The following is a 24,325-nucleotide window of genomic DNA, read 5'->3' on the forward strand; positions in this document are numbered from 1 at the left end:
GAGTTCCTTGCTGCTAGGACCACTCTGTAAACCCACGTGGAGCTTGTCTGAGCAGTATAGCCAGAAAAAAACGCCCGGAGGCGGATTTTAAGCAGTGAACTACAAAAGAGCTAGGAATGGTCCCAAACAGCCAATTACTAACAGCTTCTTGTGCTGAGGTCACTTCCCCCAAGGATAGGTAGGCTGCTCAAGGCTCCCCACTCCCACTGGTGAGCAAAGAAACTTCCTTTTATCCAAGTAAGGTAATGGACAACACAGGAACTACACCACAGCCCAGAATACAGCAATGCCTGTATACTGGTCTAAACTAGTCGAGAAAGGCAGGAAAACAAGGATTATTTTTTGTTTTTTTTTTTTTTTTTGCAGAAATACACAGAAAATGCAGAGACAGTGATAAATTAGTTACACAGGCTAGCACACTTTAGTGGGCAGCCTCCACAGTTCAATTAAACATACAAACAAGCAAACTTTCGACTAGATTCGACTAAATGTAACTTTAAGTGCAGATTTTAAAGTAAATGCAGTAATCAGTAAAAAAACATTTCAGGCTAGTTTAAAGACCTAAACCTTGTCACTACAATAAACAGAACATGCTGGAGGGATAGATTCCTGTCCCAGAGACTTCCCATACTCTCGAACAAACTACCTGTCTATATCAAACAAAGCTCCTCATTAGCACTTTTCAAGAAAAATATTGATGATTGGATGGGAAATAGGAAATTCACCCTGTGGATCACTTCTGTGGCTCTGCTCAACAGGGGCACAGTAAAATAATTTTCTTGGGTGGCGAAAGCCAGGGTACCTTTCTGGCTAGGCTTATAAAGACCCTAGGGCTAATAGCCTAGTACCTACTTATGAAACCTGTACATTCCCCTTCATTGCTAATGTATCTCCCTACTCTAATCTGTGCATAAACTGGCTACTAATAAGCAAGTCAATGTGAAGACACACTCCCATCCTTAATAAACTTTGCTGTCTTTTCTCTCCTTCACTTTACAAGTAGAGTTTGTATTACTACTCACCTCCTCTGAGGCCTTCACTCACAGTTCTCCACTGCTTGCCTGTCTGGTTTGGCTGGTTTCTTTGCATTGCACCTGGTTCACACCCTTTTTGCTACCCCCACCCCAATACTAAGTCTCTATTATATTCCTGCTGTTTATGGAGCCATCTTTAAATTATTAGTCTCCCATCAGGACAAAAGTGCTCATCAGCAGTTGAATTCTGCTCACTGGCACGCCATTCGACCTCAGGAATTTCTTAGTGTTGTTTTTAGGTAATTACTTGGTCGCTAGTTAAAGAGCTACTAGTGGCAAATATAATCTTCTTTACCTCCCCAAATGTGTACCATCAATCTGCAGTATAAAACTAGAGAAATATAGAATATAACATCTGCAGTATAGAACTAGAGAAATAAAATATAAAATTTTACAATTACTTACCTTGCATGCACAGAAATCAGGTACCTCGTGGTTTGGTTTGGCCCCCCTCCGCTTGCCCTTGCTGTGCCTAGGCTTGCTCCACGGCCTACCCTGCCCCTCAAACCCTCCCCCCGGTGGTGCTAAATTTAAAGCTCTAAATACTGCACCCCCTCCACTATAACCTATCAAAGATAATCTCCTAGATCAAACCACCCCCCCACCTGCCACTAATCATCGTAGTCTTCTTAATTTACTCCTACTCCAAATACAGTTTTAACATAATGCCCCAGCCAGGCACTATGTTATCCCTAAAAATACTGCTACTATGTTTGCTGTTACTTCTGTTACTCATTCCATATCTCCTCAGCACCTATGAAAATCAGCCCTACCTAGGTTTCCACTACCCAAAATCCCAAACTATCACTACATCATTATCTAACAATACTGACCACTTCATAATTCTCCACATACCTGACCCCACCATTCCTAAAAACTACCTCCCAATTAGACCCAGGTATATCAGCCCCAAAACTAAACATTACCAAAAATGTATAAACAAAATTATGAAACTCATAGTTAGCTTACATTACAGCCTGACAATGGATGGAGACATCCACCCAAACCCTGGCCCATCCCCACCTGCTGATTCCAGTTCCCAACCTAATATTCCTTCTAACATAACACTGGCTAATAGGCCCCCTAATTCTCCCCTGATCTGCCAACTAAATATCAGAAGCATAAACAATAAGGTCCATAATCAGCATGCCCTCTTAGCAGTTTACTTCCCCAATGTATTATGTCTTACTGAGACCTGGCTAAAACCAGTAACTAAAGACAATGAGGTAATACCACCAGTGTACAACATACTTGGATTAGATCGTATTACTAGGAGGGGTGGTGGGGTAGCTGTGCTCTATAAAAATACACTAGATATTACTACGGTCCCCCTACAACCACCCCAGTTTAATAATGCAGAAATTCTTATTACCAAACTAGAGATTAACAATAACAAATGCATAAACATTGTCTGTGTTTACATTCCCCCAGGTAATAATACAAGCACCCTAGAGGACATTCTTCACTGGTTATTCAGTACCTATCCCCAAGAAACTATGGTGCTTGCAGATTTTAACATTGATTGGAACACCAGTTCCTCGGAATGTCCTACAACCCATGTCAACCTACACATTTTATTCACAGCTCATATCCTCCCCCACCAGGATAGGCATATGCAATAACAAAGACAGTGTCCTAGATTGGATACTTATCAACAGCCACCCCTACACTTACGTACGGTATCAAGCACAATATGGACCCCCCCTACCAGACCACTTTTAAAACCATCAGAAATAATAAGAACTTCAAGTCCGCCAATTTTCAAAATGAACTTAAAGCTTGTAATCGGTCAGTCCTAAAGCACCTTTCACTGGATGATGCAGTAGCATATTTAATTCCATATTCCTTACTATTCTTGATTCTCATGCTCCTGCTCGCTCCAATAGAACCAAAACAAAAACTGCCCCATGGCTCTCAAAAGAAACCAAATCTAAAATCATAGCTATAAATAAGGCATGGGACAAATGGCATGCCACAAAAGACCCACTAGATCATCTCAGATACTGACAGCTAAGGAATCACACAAAAAAAATCTATTATACTAGACAAAAAAAAATTCTACTACCATCTTCAACAAAAACATCACAACAAACCTCAAACATTTTGGGCAGGAATAGACAAACTTCTTCACCCAGGACAGTCCTCCATTCCTACCCCATCAGCTTCCAACCATAAATCCCTGGAGGATATTGCAAATACCTTCAATAGTTTCTTCACAGAGACTATCCAATCCCTACCCAGCCATCTGGCACCCATCTGCTCCAACCCAAATTCTGCCGCAGCCAATACCCCACTCTCCTTTAGGTTTCTGCCTGTTTCTACAATACTTATCAGATCTCTAGTTAAGAAATTAAAACCAACTATTCTGGCAGCTGATCTCCTCCCACCAGAGTATTTGCAAAAAGCAGCAGATGCCATAGCATACCCCACCTCCATCATAGTCAACAGAACCTTATCTGAAGCCACCATCCTCTCCATTTGGAAAATATCTCATATAATACCACTCCATAAAGGAGGCAACTCCTTCGGACTGACAAACTTTAGTCCCAAAGCTGTTCTGTCACCATTGGCTAAAATTATGGAGAAGTGTGTCCCTAAACAACTTATTTATTTATTTATTTTTGCATTTGTTAACTGGGTTGGTCCAGCTGGGTAAGAATTACCCTTTTTCAGTGGAGACCCGAGGGGAAAAGCCCCAAACAGACATACAAATACATACGAATAGAGACAAATTAACAATATTACAGAGGAAAACAATATTATGGGTACAATGGATAATAAAAACAAACAATGAAAGTTTGAAAATATGAGCTGCTGGCTAACTCTCAGCATGGTTTTAGGCTACACCACGGCAATACCTCAGCTCTTCTATCCTTCTCTAATACCATAAACCATAACCAAAATAATAGCAAGCTTTCCTTAGCCCTCTTTTTAGATCTCTCCAAGGCCTTCAATATGGTCAGCCACCAAATACTCATGCACACCCTTAAGGCATTCTCACTAAATAGCCATGAGCTTCAGTGGTTTCAGTCTTACCTGTGTGGTAGACAAGCCATTCTATGGCAGGACAAACTATCACCCCGTCTACCCGTCACCCTAGGTATCCTCCAGGGCTCCATACTAGGACCCCTTCTTTTCTCTCTCTTTATTAATAACCTTCCCACTGTCATCCCAAATGCTACCTGTATCCAATATCCGGATGACTCCACCTTAATTTGTTCAGCCACATCCCCGACAGATCTAATGACATTAACCCAGAATACTTTCAGTATAGTTGAAAACTGGCTCTCTAACCATCAACTAATATTAAACCCTAACAAAACAAAGTTGCTTCTTTTCTCCCCAACTTGTAAGTCTTCCTCACTACTCTTTACCATAAAATCTAATAATGATACCATTATCTCCCCAGATGTGCAAACCAAACTCTTAGGCATCACAATAGACAACACCCTCAAATTTGATATCCACGTCAGTCAAACTATCAAAATTATTAACAAAAAACTTGGCTCCCTCTATAAGATCAAACCTTTCCTTACTCCTTTTGCTAGTACTGCTATTACTCATTCCCATCTACTTTGCACTCTTCTCTATGCCTCCCCTCTACTCACTAATTTTAACAAATCTGCTCTTAACAAATTTTCCAGCTGTTATAACCATATTGCTAGATTTGCAACAGGCACGGCCTATAGGACCCACCACTGTCACAACCTAAATCTTCTGGTTTGGCTAGAATGGCCTAGCTTACTTCAGTGCAACAAGCTTATAATTGCCCGTAAAGTTCTCAGCCACCCTGATAATACACCTGCACTTAGAAATATCATCAGCTTTTATAACAACCTGAGGTCACTTCGCTCTTCTAATAAACTACTGGTTCAAACATCCAAAATCAACAACTCTGCTGTTTGCTAACTCTGTTGGCAAAACTTGGAACTCTCTTCCTGCTGATCTTACTCTTGAACCCTCTCTTACTCAGTTGAAAAAAGGCCTCAAGCTATACCTTAAAACTCACTGGTTATATCCTTGTTCAAAACCCGACTAGATCCTCCTCTATAGTCTGTAATCATGTTACATTACCTAGTCAAATTTGTCAACACTGTTTTAAAAATGTATGATTATAGTACCTGCTTGCTCAACTGGAGCCTATAAACTGTGTGTAACTTGTAATCATTTTGTGATTTTTACTGTATGTTCTACCTTGGAGCTTTTCTCCCCGGGCCTCTGCTGAAAATGGACATGTATCCAGTTGGACTATCCCGGTCAACAAATGTAAAATAAATAAATAAATGATAGATGCTCTATATATCTGAATTAGATCTCCTCTTAGATGTCTATAAGAGACACTGTACAAGCTCAGATATTGTAGTCTTTCTTAATAACTTAAATTTTCACCTCCATGGATGCCCTTGGTATATTCCTGCTGCACTCTTTCCAATTTATTCATGCTTGTTTTTTTATAAGGTTTCCATATTGTTATTCCATACTAACAAACAATGACTTCATCATTTCTGATTTCTTAGACTTTATAAATCTTTTTACAAAACCTCTAGTTATATAACTATCATTAACCAATTAGTTGATATTATTAGAAAATCTTAAAGCTGGATCTACCCATATACCCAGGTCCTTAAATGAATCTACAGTTTCAATCACTGTGTGTTGTATTAAATATTAACCTTTCAGTTTATGTCTTCCAAATCACATATATATATAGTTGTTGATGGATTTATCAGCATATTATTTTCGTGTGACCATATGGTCAATTTAGTCAAGTTCTTCTGCAGACGTGCCTTATCTGTAACACATGCAATCAGTTTACCCAATTTCAGGTCATCTGCATATAGACTGTAGAACACCTCAGATGAAAATGTTAGGTCTGAAAGATATAATCTAAACACATATAAGCCTAGGACAGAGCCCTGTGGGACACCCTGACTATAGATAAGAATTTCACCTGTCCAATTGCTGTATGATAACTTGCCATGCCCTATTTCTGTAAGCCATGAAGCTATCCATCTTATCAAGAGTGCATTGATACCTAGTTGTTCTAATTTATTGATCAGTGTTTTGTGTATGACCTTGTCAGATGCCGAAGTTAAATCTATATAAATTATATCACAACACAATTTTGCATTCATACTTGCTATTATATTGTTATAAAACATCACGTTACAGGTGGTAATAAATTTGTTTTCAACATATGCGTGCTGATTTATGGTTTCAAGTCCCAGCCTAACCATTTCTGACAATAACATAAGAGTATGACCATCTGCATTATTTTTCCACAACATGAAAGTAGACTTAAGAGTCTGTATTACTATGGCTTTGTCCTTCTCCCCTTTCCCATAAGCACAGGTTTAATAAGTGCATGTCTCTAATCTTGAGAATCTTTCCTTATTTATATGTCCTAGTAAACAATAGATATAACGGTACAGTAAGTTCTTGCTGAAGTGTTCTCAGGTCATTATTACTAATTCCATCTCCTCCCTGTGCTTTGTTTGGCTCCAGTATCTGCAGTTCATTTTCAGTGTAATCTAATTTGATTCCAGTATCTGAGGTCACCTGGATGCCACTAGGATGCCTTATCACCCACTTTGTCAACCAAAATTGTTTTGCACACGATTTTGTAAATACATCTATAATCTGTTGTGTCTGAGAATACATTTTAGAATCTACACACAGCTTATAAATTTGTATGTCTTTACTCCTTCCACATCTTATGTTTCTATAAAAAGGTTTCCTATTATGCTTAATATCTTTATATACATTTTCTTCAAATTTTTCTTGATCTTGTCTCACACTGTGCTTAATTTGTTTGCTCAGCTTCTTTATTTCAGTTTTCAAAATTGTAGTTCGACCTGTCTTCCATTTCTTATATTTTATGTTTCTCACCTTAATCAAGTATTTTGTTCTTATCGAAATATATCCCACTGACTTTGTATACCAAGGTCTTGATATTAAACATTATTTTTTGTTTTTGTTTTGTTTTCTTTGCACTCAAACAGTTTCTCTTTCAGAACTTTCCACGTTGCTTCTGCAGTTTTTCCACACAACACATCCCTCCAGTTAGTTTTACATAGCGACTATTTTGCTTCCATATAATCTGTAACTTCTGTGCATTGGTTTAGATTTCCATTTGGCAGAATTGTCTAGCAGCATATCAACTAGTTATCATAACCCCTTGATCATTACATATCAATAGTTTAAAAGTTGACTTGAAGTAACAGTAATTTCTTTAGCAAAACAAACAATGTCTAGTATGTTCTGTTCCCTGGTAGTTTTTTTTATTTTTATAGTCTGAATCAATTATTCTTCATGATCATACATTGTGAATAATTTCCTTACTAATGTTGAACAGTAAAAATGGCAACAACTACCACAAAGTAAAGTCCAGGGTTTAATCACTAAACAGCATAAAACAACATAAAATCAGAGCAGCAACAATAATGTGTAAGCGCTTTCAGGCTAATGCCCTTCTTCAATTAACTAAAAAATCTAGCAGTTTAAATAATAAATAACCAATTAAAATCAGTAATTTATCCGCCTTTTCTTTAGGCCTGGCTTAAGGGGAATGACGTAATTCAGTTCTGGGAATCTATGTGCTGTTAACTCTATAATCCACCTTGCTTCCTGATACTCTGTTTCATTCACCAGCCCCCCAAAAAAAAAAAACTCTTGTGTATGCTCTGTATTACTGTAAACCTAAAAATCATGTCCTGGAAACTGATGAATATGTTGATATAAGGCATTATGCTCATTATGTAGCCTTATTGCAGACAAATGGTTTAATATTCTACTTTTTAACATACAATTTGTCTTCCCTACATAAAATCCTGCACATAATGTACAGGTAGCTAAATATATCATGTTCATAATCTTGCAAATAGCATATGTATGGAAATGATACACTGTATTAGTAATGGGGTGTGTGAATGTGGTATCTGTGTTTATGTGAGGACATGCCATACAGGTACCACAGGGTCTAGTCCCTTTAAATCTAGATTTAACCTGAATCTTTTTATTCCCTTCATGACATAATACATCTTTCAGGTTCTTATTCCTTCTAAAACCAAACATTGGTTCTTCCCCTATAACTTTCTTTATCTTTTCATCTGTAAGAAGAATTTTCCAATTTTTCCTCACTATATCACATACCCTATGTATATTGTTGCTGTAAGTAAACATCTTATTTTATTCTCCTGTTGTGTAGAATTGTTGTTCATAACATTTTCCTCTCAGTCACGTGTTAACCATAGCCACATCTTGTCCTTCCTTTGACCTACTCTTTTCTGGACTATTCCCTCTACCTTGTGTTGTTTATATCCTCTCTCAGTAAAATTGTGTTTTAGATTATCCAATTCCATCTCAAACATGTTCTCATCTGTACATAACCTGTTTTGGACAGTAAACTTCAGCAAACCAAAACAAGAAAGTTAACTAGAGACTTTAATGACTTCTCAACAGGTCGGATATTTATTTGGCCAAGAGAAAACTACAACAATAGAGAAAGTCGAGCACTTGACTTGGCTCAGAAAGAAGAAAGGTATTCATCCTATCAGAAACCGAGACATAACAGCTTTAGAACCAATAGGGAACCTCCCAGTGAAGTGAGGCAGCACACTGAGGTGAACAACCAACCAGATGAACTCAGTGTCAATCATGAAGACAGCGGAAACCGAACGTCTGCCACCATGGCTGTTGTTTTAGCTATAATGGAGGGCATCAGCCTTCATGTAACAACAGAAAACAACCAGAACTCAAGGAGAGATATTGGTTCAGTTAATGTTAATGCATTAACTACAAGGAATACCAATACAGAGTCTACAGACACTTTAGCGATGGGGGAGGGCTCCATGCAACTAGGGGCAAGACCCAAAACCGTTCACATAACAGAGAACAGTCAGCATTCTTTTTCTTTTTTACCAGCTCCCACCAAGAAGAAAAATGAATGGAGGAGATTGCAGCAAGACTTGAGAGAAGTGAAAAAGAGAAGGACTTCTCAGTAACTGATGATGATGTTAATATTTTATATAATTTATCTATGTCCTATCTGAAACTGAAAGGTATGTGTTGAACAAAGGGCTTACTTTTGTTCCTAGTAACAACAGCAATTTTAGTGATGTCATATTGGACTTAATGATGTTTTGCAGGAATGTTATGCTAAAGCACATGTTTGGGAATGGAAATACTAACCAACAAGTAACGTTAAGGCAACCTAGTACATTTGTCCCTTTATTTAATTCTACCATGAATACTTTTATCAAAGTATGTGAACAGGACATTGGAGGTTACCTACAGGGTAATTATAATAAGAAGTTCTTTAACCTGACACTAACACAGAGGGAAGCATTAACATCCTTACAACAGAATACACAAACCATTATTAAATCTGCTGATAAAGGAGGAACAGTAGTTATAATGAACATAGATTTTTACTACACTAAATGAAGTGAAATGTTAATGGATACAACAACTTTCATGCAAATATCACCAATTGTTGTTAATAATGTTATTTCTAGAATAGGAAAATGTTTAGAAGTCTTGAAAGATGAAAGACTGATGGGCATGGACCTATATAAGTTGTTGAATATAGAAAATCCTGTTATTCCTATTTTAAGGCCTTACCCAAAATACACAAAGACATGACCCCCCCATTAAGGCCAGTAGTATCAGGCAGGGGGTGGATATCAGAAAACATCTCAATTTGGGTAGAATGTACTTTGAGATCAGTATTAACACAAGTTACATATATTTTAAAAGATACAGGTGACTTTTTAATGCATCTAAGTGAGTTTATCAGTTGAACAGAAGTAAGGAAAACTTATATAATGGTAACATTAGATGTAAATAATCTCTTTACTGCGATCAGCAATGAGTATGGTTTAACAGCTTTGTCTAGATTAATTTCTGATTTTGTGTACATTTGATACTAACAAGTACAGACTTATTTTAGAGATGCTTAGACTTATTTTGGAGTGTAATGTTTTGTTTGTCAAAACAAGCATTATTGCCAGGTACAAGAGGTTGCCATGAGCACCCCTTGTCCCAACACATATGCCAAAGTTGTCATTGCATTTTGGGAGCAACATCATGTCTTAGGAAAATATCATGGTTGGTTCAATAGCATTTGTTTTTATAAACGCTTTGTAGATGCCATCTTCCTGTTGTGGGATGGTGAACAGTGAGAACTTGTAGCCTTTATAGAATACTTAGAATCCACCACATCTTTTTTAAGATTTTCCATGAAATCATCTAGGATTCAGTTGGATTTTTTAGATGGAAGAGTTATACAAAATGAAGATGGTTTTAAAACTACACTCTATAGAAAAGATTGCTGGAAAAACAATTTATTAACATATGACAGCATGCACCCAAGATTCACCTTTAACAACATAGTGGTAGGACAGTTGGACAGGGTGTCAAGATTATGTACAGATGAGGACTTGTTTGAGATGGAACTGGATAATCTAAAACACAATTTTACTGAGAGGGGATATAAACAACACAAGGTAGAGAGAATAGTCCAGAAAAAAGTAGGTCAAAGGAAGGACAAGATGCAGCCATGGTTAACACGTGACTGAGAGGAAAATGTTATGAACAACAATTCTACATGACAGGAGAGTAAACTTAAGACTGATGTTTACTTACAGCAACAATATACATAGGGTATGATATAGTGAGGAAAAACTGGAAAATTCTTCTTACAGATGAAAAGACAAAGAAAGTTATAGGGGAAGAACCAGTGTTTGGTTTTAGAAGGAATAAGAACCTAAAATATTTATTATGTCATGAAGGGAATAAAAAGATTCAGGTTAAATCTAGATTTAAAGGGAATAGACCCTGTGGTACCTGTAAGGCATGTCCTCACATAAACAGAGATACCACATTCACACACCCCATTTCTAATAGAGTGTATCATTTCCATACATATGCTATTTGCAAGATTATGAATGTGGTATCTGGTTGTGTACATCCACAACTTAAGCCATGTAGTCAGCGTCTGCCTTTCTAGCTCTTTTTCTTTTCTTTTTTTTTTTTTTTTTTTACAGTAACGTTCTTCAATCTTTCCATGTTCAGTTTTGATTTTTTTCCTTTTTACCTGCCCCTTGCCTCTTTTGTTTTACTTTCTCTTTTGGAAAAATTATGTCTTTTTCTGTAGAATGAAGGTTTTCTGATAGAAAAATGTTATCATTCCCTGCAATCTGCGGGTTACATAACAAAGTAGTGTCTTTTTTAGTACGTATTCTCTTTACTTTACATGCATTTATCAGCTTCTTTTTCTTGTTATTTGTTGTGAACGTCTTCCTTTCTTTTTTGTTTCCTTCTAAATGCTCTGAATCCTCAGATTGCTGACAACTTGCATTCAGAGTTGCAAAGTTGTCAGGGGCATTGTATTGTTAGCTACAAACTTGATTTATTACACTGGAACATACTAATGCTTGAGCATGGCACATGTAATTATTTCCTAAGTTGTGCTTACTTCCAGGATATATAAAATATGTAAGTGCATTACTAGATGTTGATATTAGTCTTTCAAAGGGAAATATAGGGAAATGGTCCTTCTTGTTAAATAATGGATTACAGGTGAACTGGTACCGTGCATTCTAAAGTTCATTGTTTTAAGTATTTGAATATCTTACATGCCCCACCATACCCCACCATACAGCTGGTGTGCCCCTATTGTACCCCTGCAAGAAAGGAGACACAGATTCACCACTGATATCAGAGCTACTAGCAGAAACATTCCCCCAGTTTAGAATTTGAACTTTGACTAAAAAGTTAACATTAAAGCTTTCTGAGCCTGCGTCTTTTGTAGATTTAAAGTAGCTTTCTTTAATAACATTGTTTTGGATGATTGTTACCTTGTCTGGAAGGATTTCAGAGTAGCAGTTCTGATTTATAAAGCATCCTTTGTCATGTTCCATAAGAATAGGGTTTCCTTGAAAATGTAACCTTCCTTTACATCAGATGTGTTTTTTGACCTTTCCATTCCTACTCTAAAAAAAGATGAAGGTAAGAGGCCTTTCCATGTAACTGCTGTCTACAGAGAGCTAAGATGTTATGAACCAAGGTATTAAAGATAATATACAATCCAGTCACATTTCTATCGTGTTTGTGAATGATGCATTCACTGTAAAACACTAAATAAATATATATTTAATTTAATCATTTTTTATTGTGATAAATGTAAAAACACTTTGAATAGATTGTGAAACAGCCTTTCTAGGAATATTCTAGTAAAAGTTATCTACAAAACTGCACTTTAGATATTTGCACACACATTCACATATGATTCCAAAGACAGATTTTATTTCTTTTGGTCAAGGGCAGGATTTCATGTCTTTACTGCCATCATCCCTTTAGTAGGGTGATTAGGGGCAGTACTTTGAACTCTGCCTGTATGTAAGAATTTAATCACCCAGTTGTATGTTTATTAGGAACATATTGTAAAGTGCTTGCCATAAGGACAGACTGATATAGATGCTTGCTACTACTTGACTTTCCACTCAGTTTCCCTTTTTGATGGTAATTATTATATGCAAAAGTCTATTTCACTGAGTTAGGCTGCATTGATAATATTGTAAAGTTCCTTTCTTTTCATTCATATATCAGCATTGGGTTATTGAGCTGATAGGAATCCATCTTAATTCTGATTTGGAAAATCAGGCCAAATTGCACTGAAAAATGTAGATCTCTTTTTGGGTGTGATTTTCCCTGTCCAGAGGAGCAGTTACCCTAGTGTTGGTTGTAAGCAGCAGATGTAAAAAAATCTTGAAGGTCTTTGGTTCTCTCAAAAAATCCTTTTTTGAAAAGTCTCTTAGTCTGGCATTGATAAGGTTTATTTTTTCATTGTTACCTTTTTTGTTTAGAAGACTCTCTGGTACTTTTCCGTTAACAGGGCAACAGTCCTCGGCAAATGCAAATGTTGCCACGGAATGGAAACAGAAAAGGTCTGCTAATGCTATCCTGACCACATGCTCACATTTTCTACAAATGTTCCTATTTTCCCATTGCCTTTTCCCCCATGTATGCCTCACAGCATTACAAATCTTAACAGCCTGACCTCTTCAAATCATGACATGTTTGGAAAGAGAAGCACTTCCTTTTTTTTCTTTTTCACAATATAACGTGTGTGATTAACATCCACTACATGTCTCTATTTTTCAAAGTCCATTGTCCCCATTGTCAAAATGTGTGACGGTTGACAGATATGCCTCACAGCATTACAGTGTGGGTTCAGATTTAGGGAGTGATAATATTGTGACAGTACCAAATGGATGAGTGTGTAATGCTGATATCATGTTTTTCCCATGTCTTGTGATTTCATACTCCTACCGCTCAACTTGTTAGTGCAAGAAATGTGGACAAAGTGTAAAATAATGTGTGGGGGACCAAAGAAATAGGGACAGATTTTAATATACTGGTGTTATACACTTGAAGCCCGCTATTATAATAACTTTCTACGTCAGCGAAGTGGAATACGTTCAATCATCAGTGAACTGGCAGAAAGTTACAGTCTTTATAAGGATCACACAAAACATCTGAGGTGTCCTTGCCGTACAAGCCACCCTGGCCCCTAGACATACTGATTGGGGGGGGGGTGCTTGCTTGTCAGAAACACATTTCTGTTGATTTTATCACCTGCTGTCAACTAACAAACTTACTGCGGAAGGTTTTTGAGACACATTACCACATTTACATTTGCCGATGACCGCTGTTTGTAAAGAAGCTAGGAAAACCAAAATAGTTAGTGATTAAATACTTAGAACCCTAAACTGTGTGAAACTGAATCACCTCCAAAGTAAATATTTCTGTTTTGACAGTTTAAAAGTCAAATGGATAGTTTTCCGTTTCCATTTCGTAACAACATTTACGTGTGTCGAGGACTGTTGCCCCGTTAACGGAAAAGTACCGACTCTTCTTTGACCTGTCAGCACAGATTCCATATTATCTTCTTGAAGTTGTACTATGTCTAGTTTTACTTAGTCCCAGAGTTTGATGTTATGAATTTCTTATATATATAAAGGTTAACATTTGTGTATACATTTTACACTGCATTTCTCAGTGGAGTAAAATAGCTCATACCGTAGTATATTACTGCGTCTTAGAATGCTAGAAGAACATTACTGCCACGGATTGTGGCTGCCTGTTTTGCATCTGATCACTGGAGTTTCGGCACTCAAGTTAGCAGCTAAAAGTATGTAATTTCTCCAGCCACTGACAGTCATCTGTGTAATTCAAGGAATTTCTGTTATAGAGTAACATTTGCACGTCTGTGCTTTGCTGTCAAACTACAACTCATGGTCAGCTGCTTAACGAGAATGTGCTGAATGACTATAATGCCGTTTAAGTAACTGACGCCTATAAGTAGACAACAGAAAGAGAGAGAGAAAAGCACAAGTTGTACTAGTGTCAGTAGTCAAGGAAGGGGTAGAGGGCAAGTTAGTGCACAGTGAGCTTTAACCAACAGGAGATGTTTTCCCTTCTCATATTTATAATAATGCAGTAGTTAATGTTTGGTATCCAAACTGAAGTTCACTACTTTTAACACAAAACCACACATGACTTCTGCAGCAGCTGGAAAGGCCACAGAAGTACCTCACAAAGAGGATTACTGGCCTCAAACAAATACCCTACACTGACCGCCTCAAAAAACTTCAGCTTTACTCCGTAGCATGTCGTCTCCTCCAAGGTGATCTCTGCCTAACATATAAAGCTATGTCAAACCCAGAGCTGTTGGACATACTACACCTAAAGAAATCCCAATCCCTCCAAGCTACATGCTCTAGGGGGCCTAAACCTTGTCACCACAATAAACAGGACATGCTGGAGAGATAGATTCCTGTCCCAGAGACTTCCTGTACTCTGGAACAAGCTACCCATCTATGTCAAGCAAAGTTCTTCATTAGCACCCTTCAAGAAAAATCTTGATGAGTGGATGGGAAATAGGAAGTACATCCCGGGGATCACTTCTGTGTCTCTGCTGGACAGAGGCACAGGAAAATAACTTTCTTGGGTGGCGTAAGCTATAGAACCTTGTTGGCTAGGCTTACGTAGGCCCTTGGGCCGATAGCCTAGTATCTACCTATGAACCCATGAAGCTATGACAAGTATTCTTAAAGATCCCTAGCAGACAAGGCAGTAGAACCCACCTGGACATCAGTGTTAGAATCACTCTGCTTCGTTGGTAAACAGTGTGTGAGAAAAACATTATAACTTTTATACTACAGATTATTATTACATATGCTTTAGTCTGTATGATTACATTTATATGCACTTTTTTGTCTTGATACATTTAGATACCGACTAAATGGGAGAACAAGAAGAATCTGCTTATCTAATGGCTGGGACAACGGAAATCCCACATGTACGCGTAAGTATACACTGCATGCTTCTGATGTGTAAACCTAACGGATGGAGTCTTGTTTCTTGTAGCAGTCAGTATGTAGACACTGTAACAGTGTTAAGCGGGAGCAATTCCATGAGCTTTCATTTTTAGTTTGAGTTCTGTAGAGGTTTTCGTGGGCAAGGGAGCACACCACCATAAAAAACTATATTGCTGTTTGACATCTATTGAATTTACTGACAAATATTTATTTAATGCTGATCATTCAATCTTTGTTCACCATTTATTTTTTTTTTTCACAAAGCACAGCCTTTAAATTACAAGTCTCCTGATAGTCAGATAGTCAGTATTATGTAAAATGCAACATCTTCAGGTTTCCTACATTAAGTAAGAGTGATGCAGAGTGTAGACAGCTCCATGTGTAGTACTTCATACTTCAGAAAAAAAAAAAATTATTTACTTTGTGTTGGTTATGTCCTGCCCCCCCAAAAAAGCTATTGATATACAAAAGCAAAAACATCTTAGGAAACTGTTTGGTGATTCACTGCTTGATATACTGCCCCATGTGCATGGCTATTCATTAATAATGTGGCATATACATTTAATCAGAACAGTTATCACCAGTGAAAATAATTTAAACATTTACGAATGTAAGGCCATATTCATAAACAACTACACTAAGTGTACATGATCTATATTCAGGAACATCCTACCACATTTTTTTGTGCTTTCTAGTCTACAAAAAGATTACATTAAGTGTATATGTAACCTGCACTTTGTGACAACCTTTATGAAGCCCCACTTGATATTTAAGGCTGCAAGAAAATCAGTAGGAAAAGTAAAATTAGGAGGAAGAAGGTATGAGTTATGCTTTTGTTGTCTGCTCACTTAGAATGGTATAAACTTAGTGTACACTTAGTGATGGTGTTAATGAATCCCAGTGGGTAGTCATTTCAGAATCAGGTTGGATGACTGCCACTGTGTGGTGTAAAACTCCAGGGTAAAATCTTCAAAGTGTTTGAATGGCTGTAAAAAACAATTTTTTTGAAAGAAAGTTTCAAAACTTAATGCTAATGCTGGGTTTTTATGTTTTCTTCATTTTTTTATTTTGTTTTTAATAGAGAGCCCCCGGATTTACAAAGCCCTTTATAGTGTGCAGGACTAGTTTAAGAACTATTTTCGGCAATATGGCCAATATGCGATCCAGGAACGAGCTCCCAGGACGTACACATGAGCTCTTAGGCTAATCCTGCACGGACCGAGCTTCTGTATGCAAATTACCCACATTTGCAGGTGAAAACCATGCAAATGAGGGTAATATGCGAGCCAGGAAGCTGACAGCTGTCCGTGCAGGACGAATGCAGTGTGCAGAAATGTACTCGGTTAGTAACCGAGTACATTTCTGCAATCTACAAACCGGAGCTATGACAGGTCCAAATAAAGGCTGCATATCATTGAGGAAGCACGCCAATGTCCAAGTAGAAGGCCATTGGCATTGCAAACTGTTAAAAAAAAAAAAATAAACAACTTTTAATTTTCTTTTAGCTAATCTCGCCTGTTTAAGCATAGGGCAGTGACTCGCAAACGGGATCGGGGAGAAAACAATAAAATAAACCTAAAATAAGCATGCTAACTAAAATCAGTATTTTGCCATGCAAGTCAATGGCAGGCAGAAGACAACCTGGCCAGTGAATAATGACTATTAAGGGGGAGGTTCAGTGTAGGACATGTAACTATGCATTAGCAGGCAATCCTATGCAAATGAGGGAAAGGTTAGTGAATCCCAGATTTTCCCAGGGTGTGAGGCAGGTCCCATGAATGTAAGAGTATAAATAGCTGGATGCAAGACTAGGATATATGTGACATCATGGGAGGGGGGTGTCAGGCATACTGTAAGTGGATTGGAGACCTGTGGCTTGGGATTGCTCCTAGCTTAGCACAGCTAAGGTAGGGGTGTGTCTAACCCTGTCTTGCACTCTTTACAAAGTGTAAGCAGGTATGCGCGCCACGCACATGGTTTTACAGGAAGAAAAAAGAAGTTAAACCAGGAAACAGCAGCTCTGTGCACATTTGAGCACTCTGTGTGCACAGCGCGCACACAGGCCTAAACAGGCAGGCAATGGGAAGTGAAAACAGCAGTAGGAAGGTAATCAAGGAGAACTAGCTGAGCTGTCAGGTGAAATGTATCAGAATCAGCTAATCACACAGGCAGCAGACCAGCAAAGCCCAGAACAACAATATAAACCAAGCAAACACCTACCCCCCCTGGTTTTTCCACACACTACACCACCGGTGTATACAAGTGGGGAAGTTTTAAAACCAAACTACAAAATGAGAAGGGCTGCAGCAGGCAACATAGAACAACACGTGCAAGAGGCTGAGGGTGGTGAGGATGTCAATGCTGCCAAACAACCCACAGTGAGGAGACAGAGAAGAGTGTACAGACCCAGGGTAACCTACCAGGGGCTACATGAGCTGGAGATAATGGAGCACTATAGGGTGGACAGAGACCTCCTACAGCAAATCATTGAGCTGTGCAGGCCACACCTGACACATCACACTGGTTGAGGGGAACACATCCCAGTAGACACCAAGGTATGTGTTGACCTAGGTATACTAGCCACAGGTACCTCCCAAAGCACAACTGGGGATAACATGGGCATCTCACAGGCATCAGTATCCAGAGTATTCCACCAGTTCCTGGATGCCATGTCAGCACATGCCAGTGAGCATGCATATTTCCTCAACACACATGAGGTGTTGACCCTCAATATGCATCTCTTCCACCAAATAGCTAACTACCCTGGGATAGTGGGTGCTGTGGAATGCATGCATTTACGCATCAAAGCACCACCTAGTGAGCAGGGTAGGGCCTACATCAACCGCAGGGACATCCCCTCCATCAACTGCCAGGTTGTATGTGATGCCCAGGGCATTATACTGAATGTGTGTACTGGCTCCCCTGGAAGCTATGACAATTCACACATATGGCAACTGATGCAGCTGTACCACAGATTTGCTGATGTGGAAATCCCCTACGGTCACCTAGTGGGGGATGCTGGGTACCCACTATAGCCGTGGCTGATGACACCCATCAGAAATGCGCACACACCTGAGCAACAATGCCATAATGATGCACACGCATAGGCCAGACATATAATAGAGCATGTGTTTGGGATGCTCAAGTCAAGGTTCCAGTGTCTGGACACATCCAGTGGAGCCCTGCAGTATTCACCAGCTACATGTACCCAAATAGTAATGGTATGTGCTATGCTACACAATCTGATCCTGCGGAAACAGCTGCAGCAGGAACAGCATGGGGCAGGGTCAAACAGCCCCCCACCAATGCCAAAGGCTGTACAGGTACAGAGTGACTCAGAGGAGGAACAACTTGAGCCTGCCCCAGTAGGTAGAATGGGGTGTGCCCAGTATGCCCTGGCCTTGGAAAAAAGGCAACGCATGGCATATGCACTGACACAGTAGGGCCCCAGGGAATGACACCTCTCTCCGACTCGCACAGACAGTAAAAGGGATGCAAAACATGACACTACTTGTCCCCAACCATGTATAGGGAGTGTACTATGTGCATCCAACATAGGCAGCCCTCCAGCACCGTCCTCAAGTCTGGCACACCCTCAAGGTAAGTCAATCAACCTACCAGTTGCCAAATGGAGTAGAATGTGTTTTTACCTATAGCTATGGTATGGGTGTGAACATGCAAGGGAATTGGGTGGCCGGATGTCAAGGCAGCAGAGAGTAGACACCCATAGTGGCAGCATGAGAGCTGTAACACATACTGGAGTCACCATACTAGCCACTACTACACAGGGTGACAAAAACCACTGCAGGAAATGGCCTGAGCGACAGGGGTGTCCATAAGAGCCACACATGCCAGTCAGGAAGGATCACATACCCAGCAACAGTCTGAGCCAGCAGGACAGGTGAAGACAAACACAAACAAATGCTGTACTATGGCTTCTGAATGTGCTCTATGGTTAACCCCTCCCCCAGGCCTACACAGACAGACCGCAGAAGGCCAGGCAGTTGGATGTAAGTTGTGAAGGCTAGGAAGTCAGACACTAATATGTAGGTAAACAAAGCTAGGATCTGTACTACACTGGTAAGCCCTAGCCAGTAGGATAGGTAAGACTCCAGACTAAAATGGAGTACCTGAAATACCAGTACAGTCCTAGCAAATGTGTACAAGTGTCAGGTGCGCCCCTTCATCCAATGTACACTTAGAGTAACAGCCAGGTGTGCCCCACACTCTTTTGGTGCAGTGGACAAAGACAAAACCAATGCTATCAAGGTAATAAAACACAAAACACAAATACATGCGAGAGATGCAACTATACGGCCAAACTGGAGGCTGAGCTCTCTCAACATAGGACTGGCAAGACCAGTCAGGAGGAGAAGGTTACCACACACACTATAGACCCAGTCTCACATAGTACCATTACAACCACAAATCATACACATAAACACACAAAGACATACTCGGAGGCTCTGATCAAAAATCTACCAAAACAGCAGAGGCCACCAAAGCAAACACCCAAACAACCACCACCTCAGAACACAACAACTGCAACACATAGACCTCACAGTCAGAGTGTCAAACAGTCACAGCCCTTAAGGCCAAACACAATGCCAGACACACTAGTCATTGGTGACTCCATAGTCAGACACACTGACGTCCCGCTCACCAGACTGAGTAAGGAAAAGGTCACAGTAAGCTGCCTGTCGGGCGCTAGAATCCGCCACATAACGCAAGCACTCAGGTCTCTCAACAGCAGGTACAAATATGACTCAGTCATTGTCCACACTGGTGTAAACTACATGAAAAGAGACATTGAGGAGCTCTCTGATTATGTAGCCCAGGCAGGTATGACCCTGACCTTGAGCAGTATCCTACCTTCACCAAGAATGATGCCACAATACAGAGATAAGATGATCAGCTTTAACAATTGGCTTAAACACTGGTGTCATTCAAAGGGGATCTAGTGTCTGTCTGCCTGGGATGACATGCTGGACAAGCCCTGGGATTCCGGATATTGGCAAAGGCTCTTGCCACCCCCATAGTGCCTTTTTTAGGCAAGGCTCAAATTCTAAACCTACCACCCTAGAACACGAAAACTAAGGGTAATGCTGCTCAATGCCAGAAGTCTAAATCTCAAAATGCACGCACTTGAGGCCCTTCTCAGTATGGAGAACATCGATGTCTGTGCTGTGACAGAAACCTGGTTCAAGGCTCCTGAGAGCACCCCAGCGCTATCAGGTTTTACCTCATATCATGCCCGCCCCAAAATCCGGACAATACCAAGAAAGGAGGGTATCCATATTCATCAAGGACACCCACACCTCAAGACTGGTGGCAACGCACGATGCATCGGAGACCATCCAGGTGCAATTAACCATAGGCAAGACTGCTCTGCAAATTGTAGCATGTTACAGGCCACCCTCACAAACTCAGGAACCTCACATGGCCTTCCTGAAAACACTAGAGGGGATAAATGTATCACCAAACACCATCATACTAGGTGACTTCAATTACCCTAATATAGACTTGGAACACTACTCAAGCCCAAACACCCTAGCCCAAAAGTTCCTGGAATTCATAAACTCAAATGCCATGGAACAACTAGTCACCATCCCCACAAGAGGAGATAACATACTTGATCTCATCATCACGAACATGGGAGCACAATGTTCAACACGAGAAGTATACCCCTCACTGGTGAGATCAGATCACAAACTAATCTCGCTGGAGGTCCTCATCCCACCCCCACCTGAAATAAAAAAGACCACAGTAAAGAACTTCTCAAAAGCCGACTTCACACTTCTAAAGACTAGTGTGGTATCCTTTAAGGCCCCCGAGCTGGCGGAAAACAGTTCTCAAGCCGCTGAATCACTTACAAATGCCTTCTACCAGCACCTGCAGGACTGCATGGATAAGGCAATCCCAAGCAAAACAAAGACTATTTGTACCAAAGGCAAGCGTCCAGTCTGGTGGACCCCAGCCATAAACAAACTCTACAACAAAAGGAGGAAGCTACTACAAGATAGAGCAAAATCCTTAAAAGGTAAGACACCCTTGATCACTATAAGTAAAAACTAAGAGCTCTCGTAAAATCATCCAAAGCAAATTTTGAGAGAAAATAGCTAAAGACTCAAAAGACAATCATAAGGCCTTCTTTAGCTATGTTAGAAACCTGGGAGGAAACTCCCAGATATGCTCAGAACTAGTTCAAAATGATGTGAAGATTACTGATCCTACAGACATTGCCAACATACTGGCTGACAGGTTCAGTGCAAAAGGAGAGATATCTATACCAAACGATTGCAGCCCCCAAACATCTCCAGCGCCCAAGTGAGAACTGCTCTCTCCAAAGCAAAAAACACAGCATCCATGGGACCTGATGGTGTCCCCGGCTGTGTGCTCCACGAACTCAATGAGGAATTAAATCCACAGCTAGGACAGCTGTTTAATCAAAGTCTCACCTCTGGATGGAGTGGCGCACTGCAACTGTGGTCCCACTTCACAAAGGCGGTGCCTCCACCGACCCTGAAATTACCGCCCATTAGCTTGACAAGCCTTATCTGCAAAGCCATGGAGAGGATCATAATGGACCTCATAAATAAAGACATAGGGAATTTGCAGACTTTGGATCCAACCCAGTTTGGCTTTGTCAAAGGAAGATCATGCCTTTTAAACTTGGTTGACTTTTTAACAGTCACCAAAGCCATTGATGAGGGAAAGGCAGTCCATACAGCCTACCTCGATCTGGCTAAGGCCTTCGATACAATACCCCACTCGGGTATCATTGAAAAACTCATCAGCTTAAATGTTAACCCATACATCACAAGATGGGTAGCAAACTGGCTGAGTGACAGAACCCACAGGGTCAGAGTTGCTGGCACCATGTCAGACTCAAAGCCTGTCACAAGTGGTGTCCCACAGGGCGCAGTCCTGGGCCCACTCTTGTTTGGCATCTACTTTTCCGAAGTACAAGCAAACACAGAAGGGTTATGGCTGACAAAGTTTGCAGATGACTGCAAACTCATAGTAGAAAACACATCTGACACAGATATCCTTCAGATGGGTCTCACAGAAACGGATAACTGGTGCCAGAGCCATGGCCTAAAGTTAAATGCCAAAAAATGCATAGTCATAAAAACAAGGTTACCCCTAGCTACCAAATAGGTGGCAATCCACTGAGCACAGAAGAAGTTATCAGGGACCTGGGGACCCAGGTTGATAGTAGTCTGTCATTCGACACCCATGTAGCTAAAGTAGTTAGGAAGACCTTCTACATTGCCCACCTTATCATGAAGGGATTCTCATCTAGATCAAGGGAGGTCATAGTCTCCCTTTACTCATCACTCATCAGACCAATGATTGAGTACAATGCCCCATTCGGAATGTATCTGACCCGACACTTGCAGCAGCTGGAGAGGCCACAAAGTTCCTCACCAAAAGGATAAAGGGTCTCAAAAATCTGTCCTATGCTGCCCGACTGAAAGAACTCCAGCTCTATTCAGTCTGCTCAGAGGTGACCTTTGCCTAACATACAAGGCCATGTCAAACCCAGATTTGATGAATATGCTTCACCTCAAAAATCTAGATCCATCAGAGCCACAAGGGCGGGAGACTTAAACCTTGACACGGCTATTAATAGGACGTGCTGGAGGGATAGATTCATCACCCAAAGACTCCCTATGCTGTGGAACAAAATCCCGGTACATGTGAGGCAGAGCACCTCGCTGGCCTTGTTCAAGAGAAATCTTGACCAATGGATGGGAGATCACAGATATACCCCAGGGATTACCTCAGTGTCACTGCTCGACAGAGGCACAGCAAAATAATGGGTATAGTTCCCCATACTTAAGGGGTGGCGTAAGCCACAAAACGATGGGCTAGGCTTGCAAATGCCCTCGGGCAGATAGCCTAGTATGAACCTATGAACCTATGAACCTATGAACCTATGTAGAACAGTAGAAACAATCAGGTGCCCCCCCCCCCCACTGTGCAGAAATGTAGCAACAGTCAATGGCAAATGGCCAATGGATACCCTGCAGACACAGCATGCTACCTGTTGGTGTACAACAAAAGGTCAGCACCGCAGTACAAACAACCTGGACCTGATCCACACATGCAACACAGATGGCCATACTGGGCATGCTCACACACTTAGAGGAATGAATATTACTAAGATATCGCTCTCCCAAAGGTGTAATTCACATTGGATGACCTCAGCAGGCTTGTAATACTACTGCTATGGGGAGGGCAGTCTGTACATGGGCCATACCCCATTCAGGTGCGTGTATACAGCTATTAGATGGCTGCTTCCTTGTACAGTCTTGTTGCACAGCTGCCACGTATACCACATAGTCTGTCATGCTGACAGGTACTGGTGGCTAGTATATGCAGTGGGTTACATCCACACCTCATGTGTTGGGGGCCCTTTGGCTGTGTGCTAGTTGGGACAGGCCCACATGGCTCCTTGTCATGGTCACCGTCTTCCACACATCTATGCCCATGTACCTGTGGCTTATTATAGTGTGTTGTCTTTACATATTTGTCTGTACTCCTATCCACTGTGTGTGCAAGGCAGGAGTGATGCATACTGACATGTGTCCGCACTGAGAACTGCAACTTCCAGATATGTCTGGTCCACTGGTGTTTGCAGATATGGCCTTCATGCGAAGTGTGTGAGCATTCCCAGTATGACCTTTCAGTATGTTGCTGACTGACATTGTCTTCAAAACAAGGGTGTTTGGAAATTGTAGCAGTACATGGATTATTTACTTAGCTACCTGCCAATGCAAAGCCTTCTATGTTGGTCAAACTTCTAGATCTCTTAGAATAAGGATGACAGAACATCGTAGTGACATCAGGAACAAAAAAGAAACAAATGCTTTGTACAAACATACGATACAACATCCCAAT

At 40.4% G+C, this 24,325-nt stretch overlaps 1 protein-coding gene across 1 annotated transcript in view; it reads left to right on the forward strand.

Moving 5' to 3' along the window:
- The window catches only part of LOC122806593 (complement decay-accelerating factor, GPI-anchored-like), a 514,569-nt gene that overhangs the window by 239,865 nt on the left and 250,379 nt on the right, over positions 1 to 24,325 (forward strand). Inside the window, exon 3 of the mRNA XM_044077145.1 lies at positions 15,332 to 15,405. Coding sequence (XP_043933080.1) covers positions 15,332 to 15,405 — 74 coding nt within the window. The remainder of the gene's footprint in view (positions 1 to 15,331; positions 15,406 to 24,325) is intronic.

This window comes from Protopterus annectens, chromosome 7.part0 (genome assembly GCF_019279795.1).
Source record: "Protopterus annectens isolate FY-2018-M chromosome 7.part0, PAN1.0, whole genome shotgun sequence".
In the NCBI taxonomy this organism is placed as follows: domain Eukaryota; kingdom Metazoa; phylum Chordata; order Ceratodontiformes; family Protopteridae; genus Protopterus; species Protopterus annectens.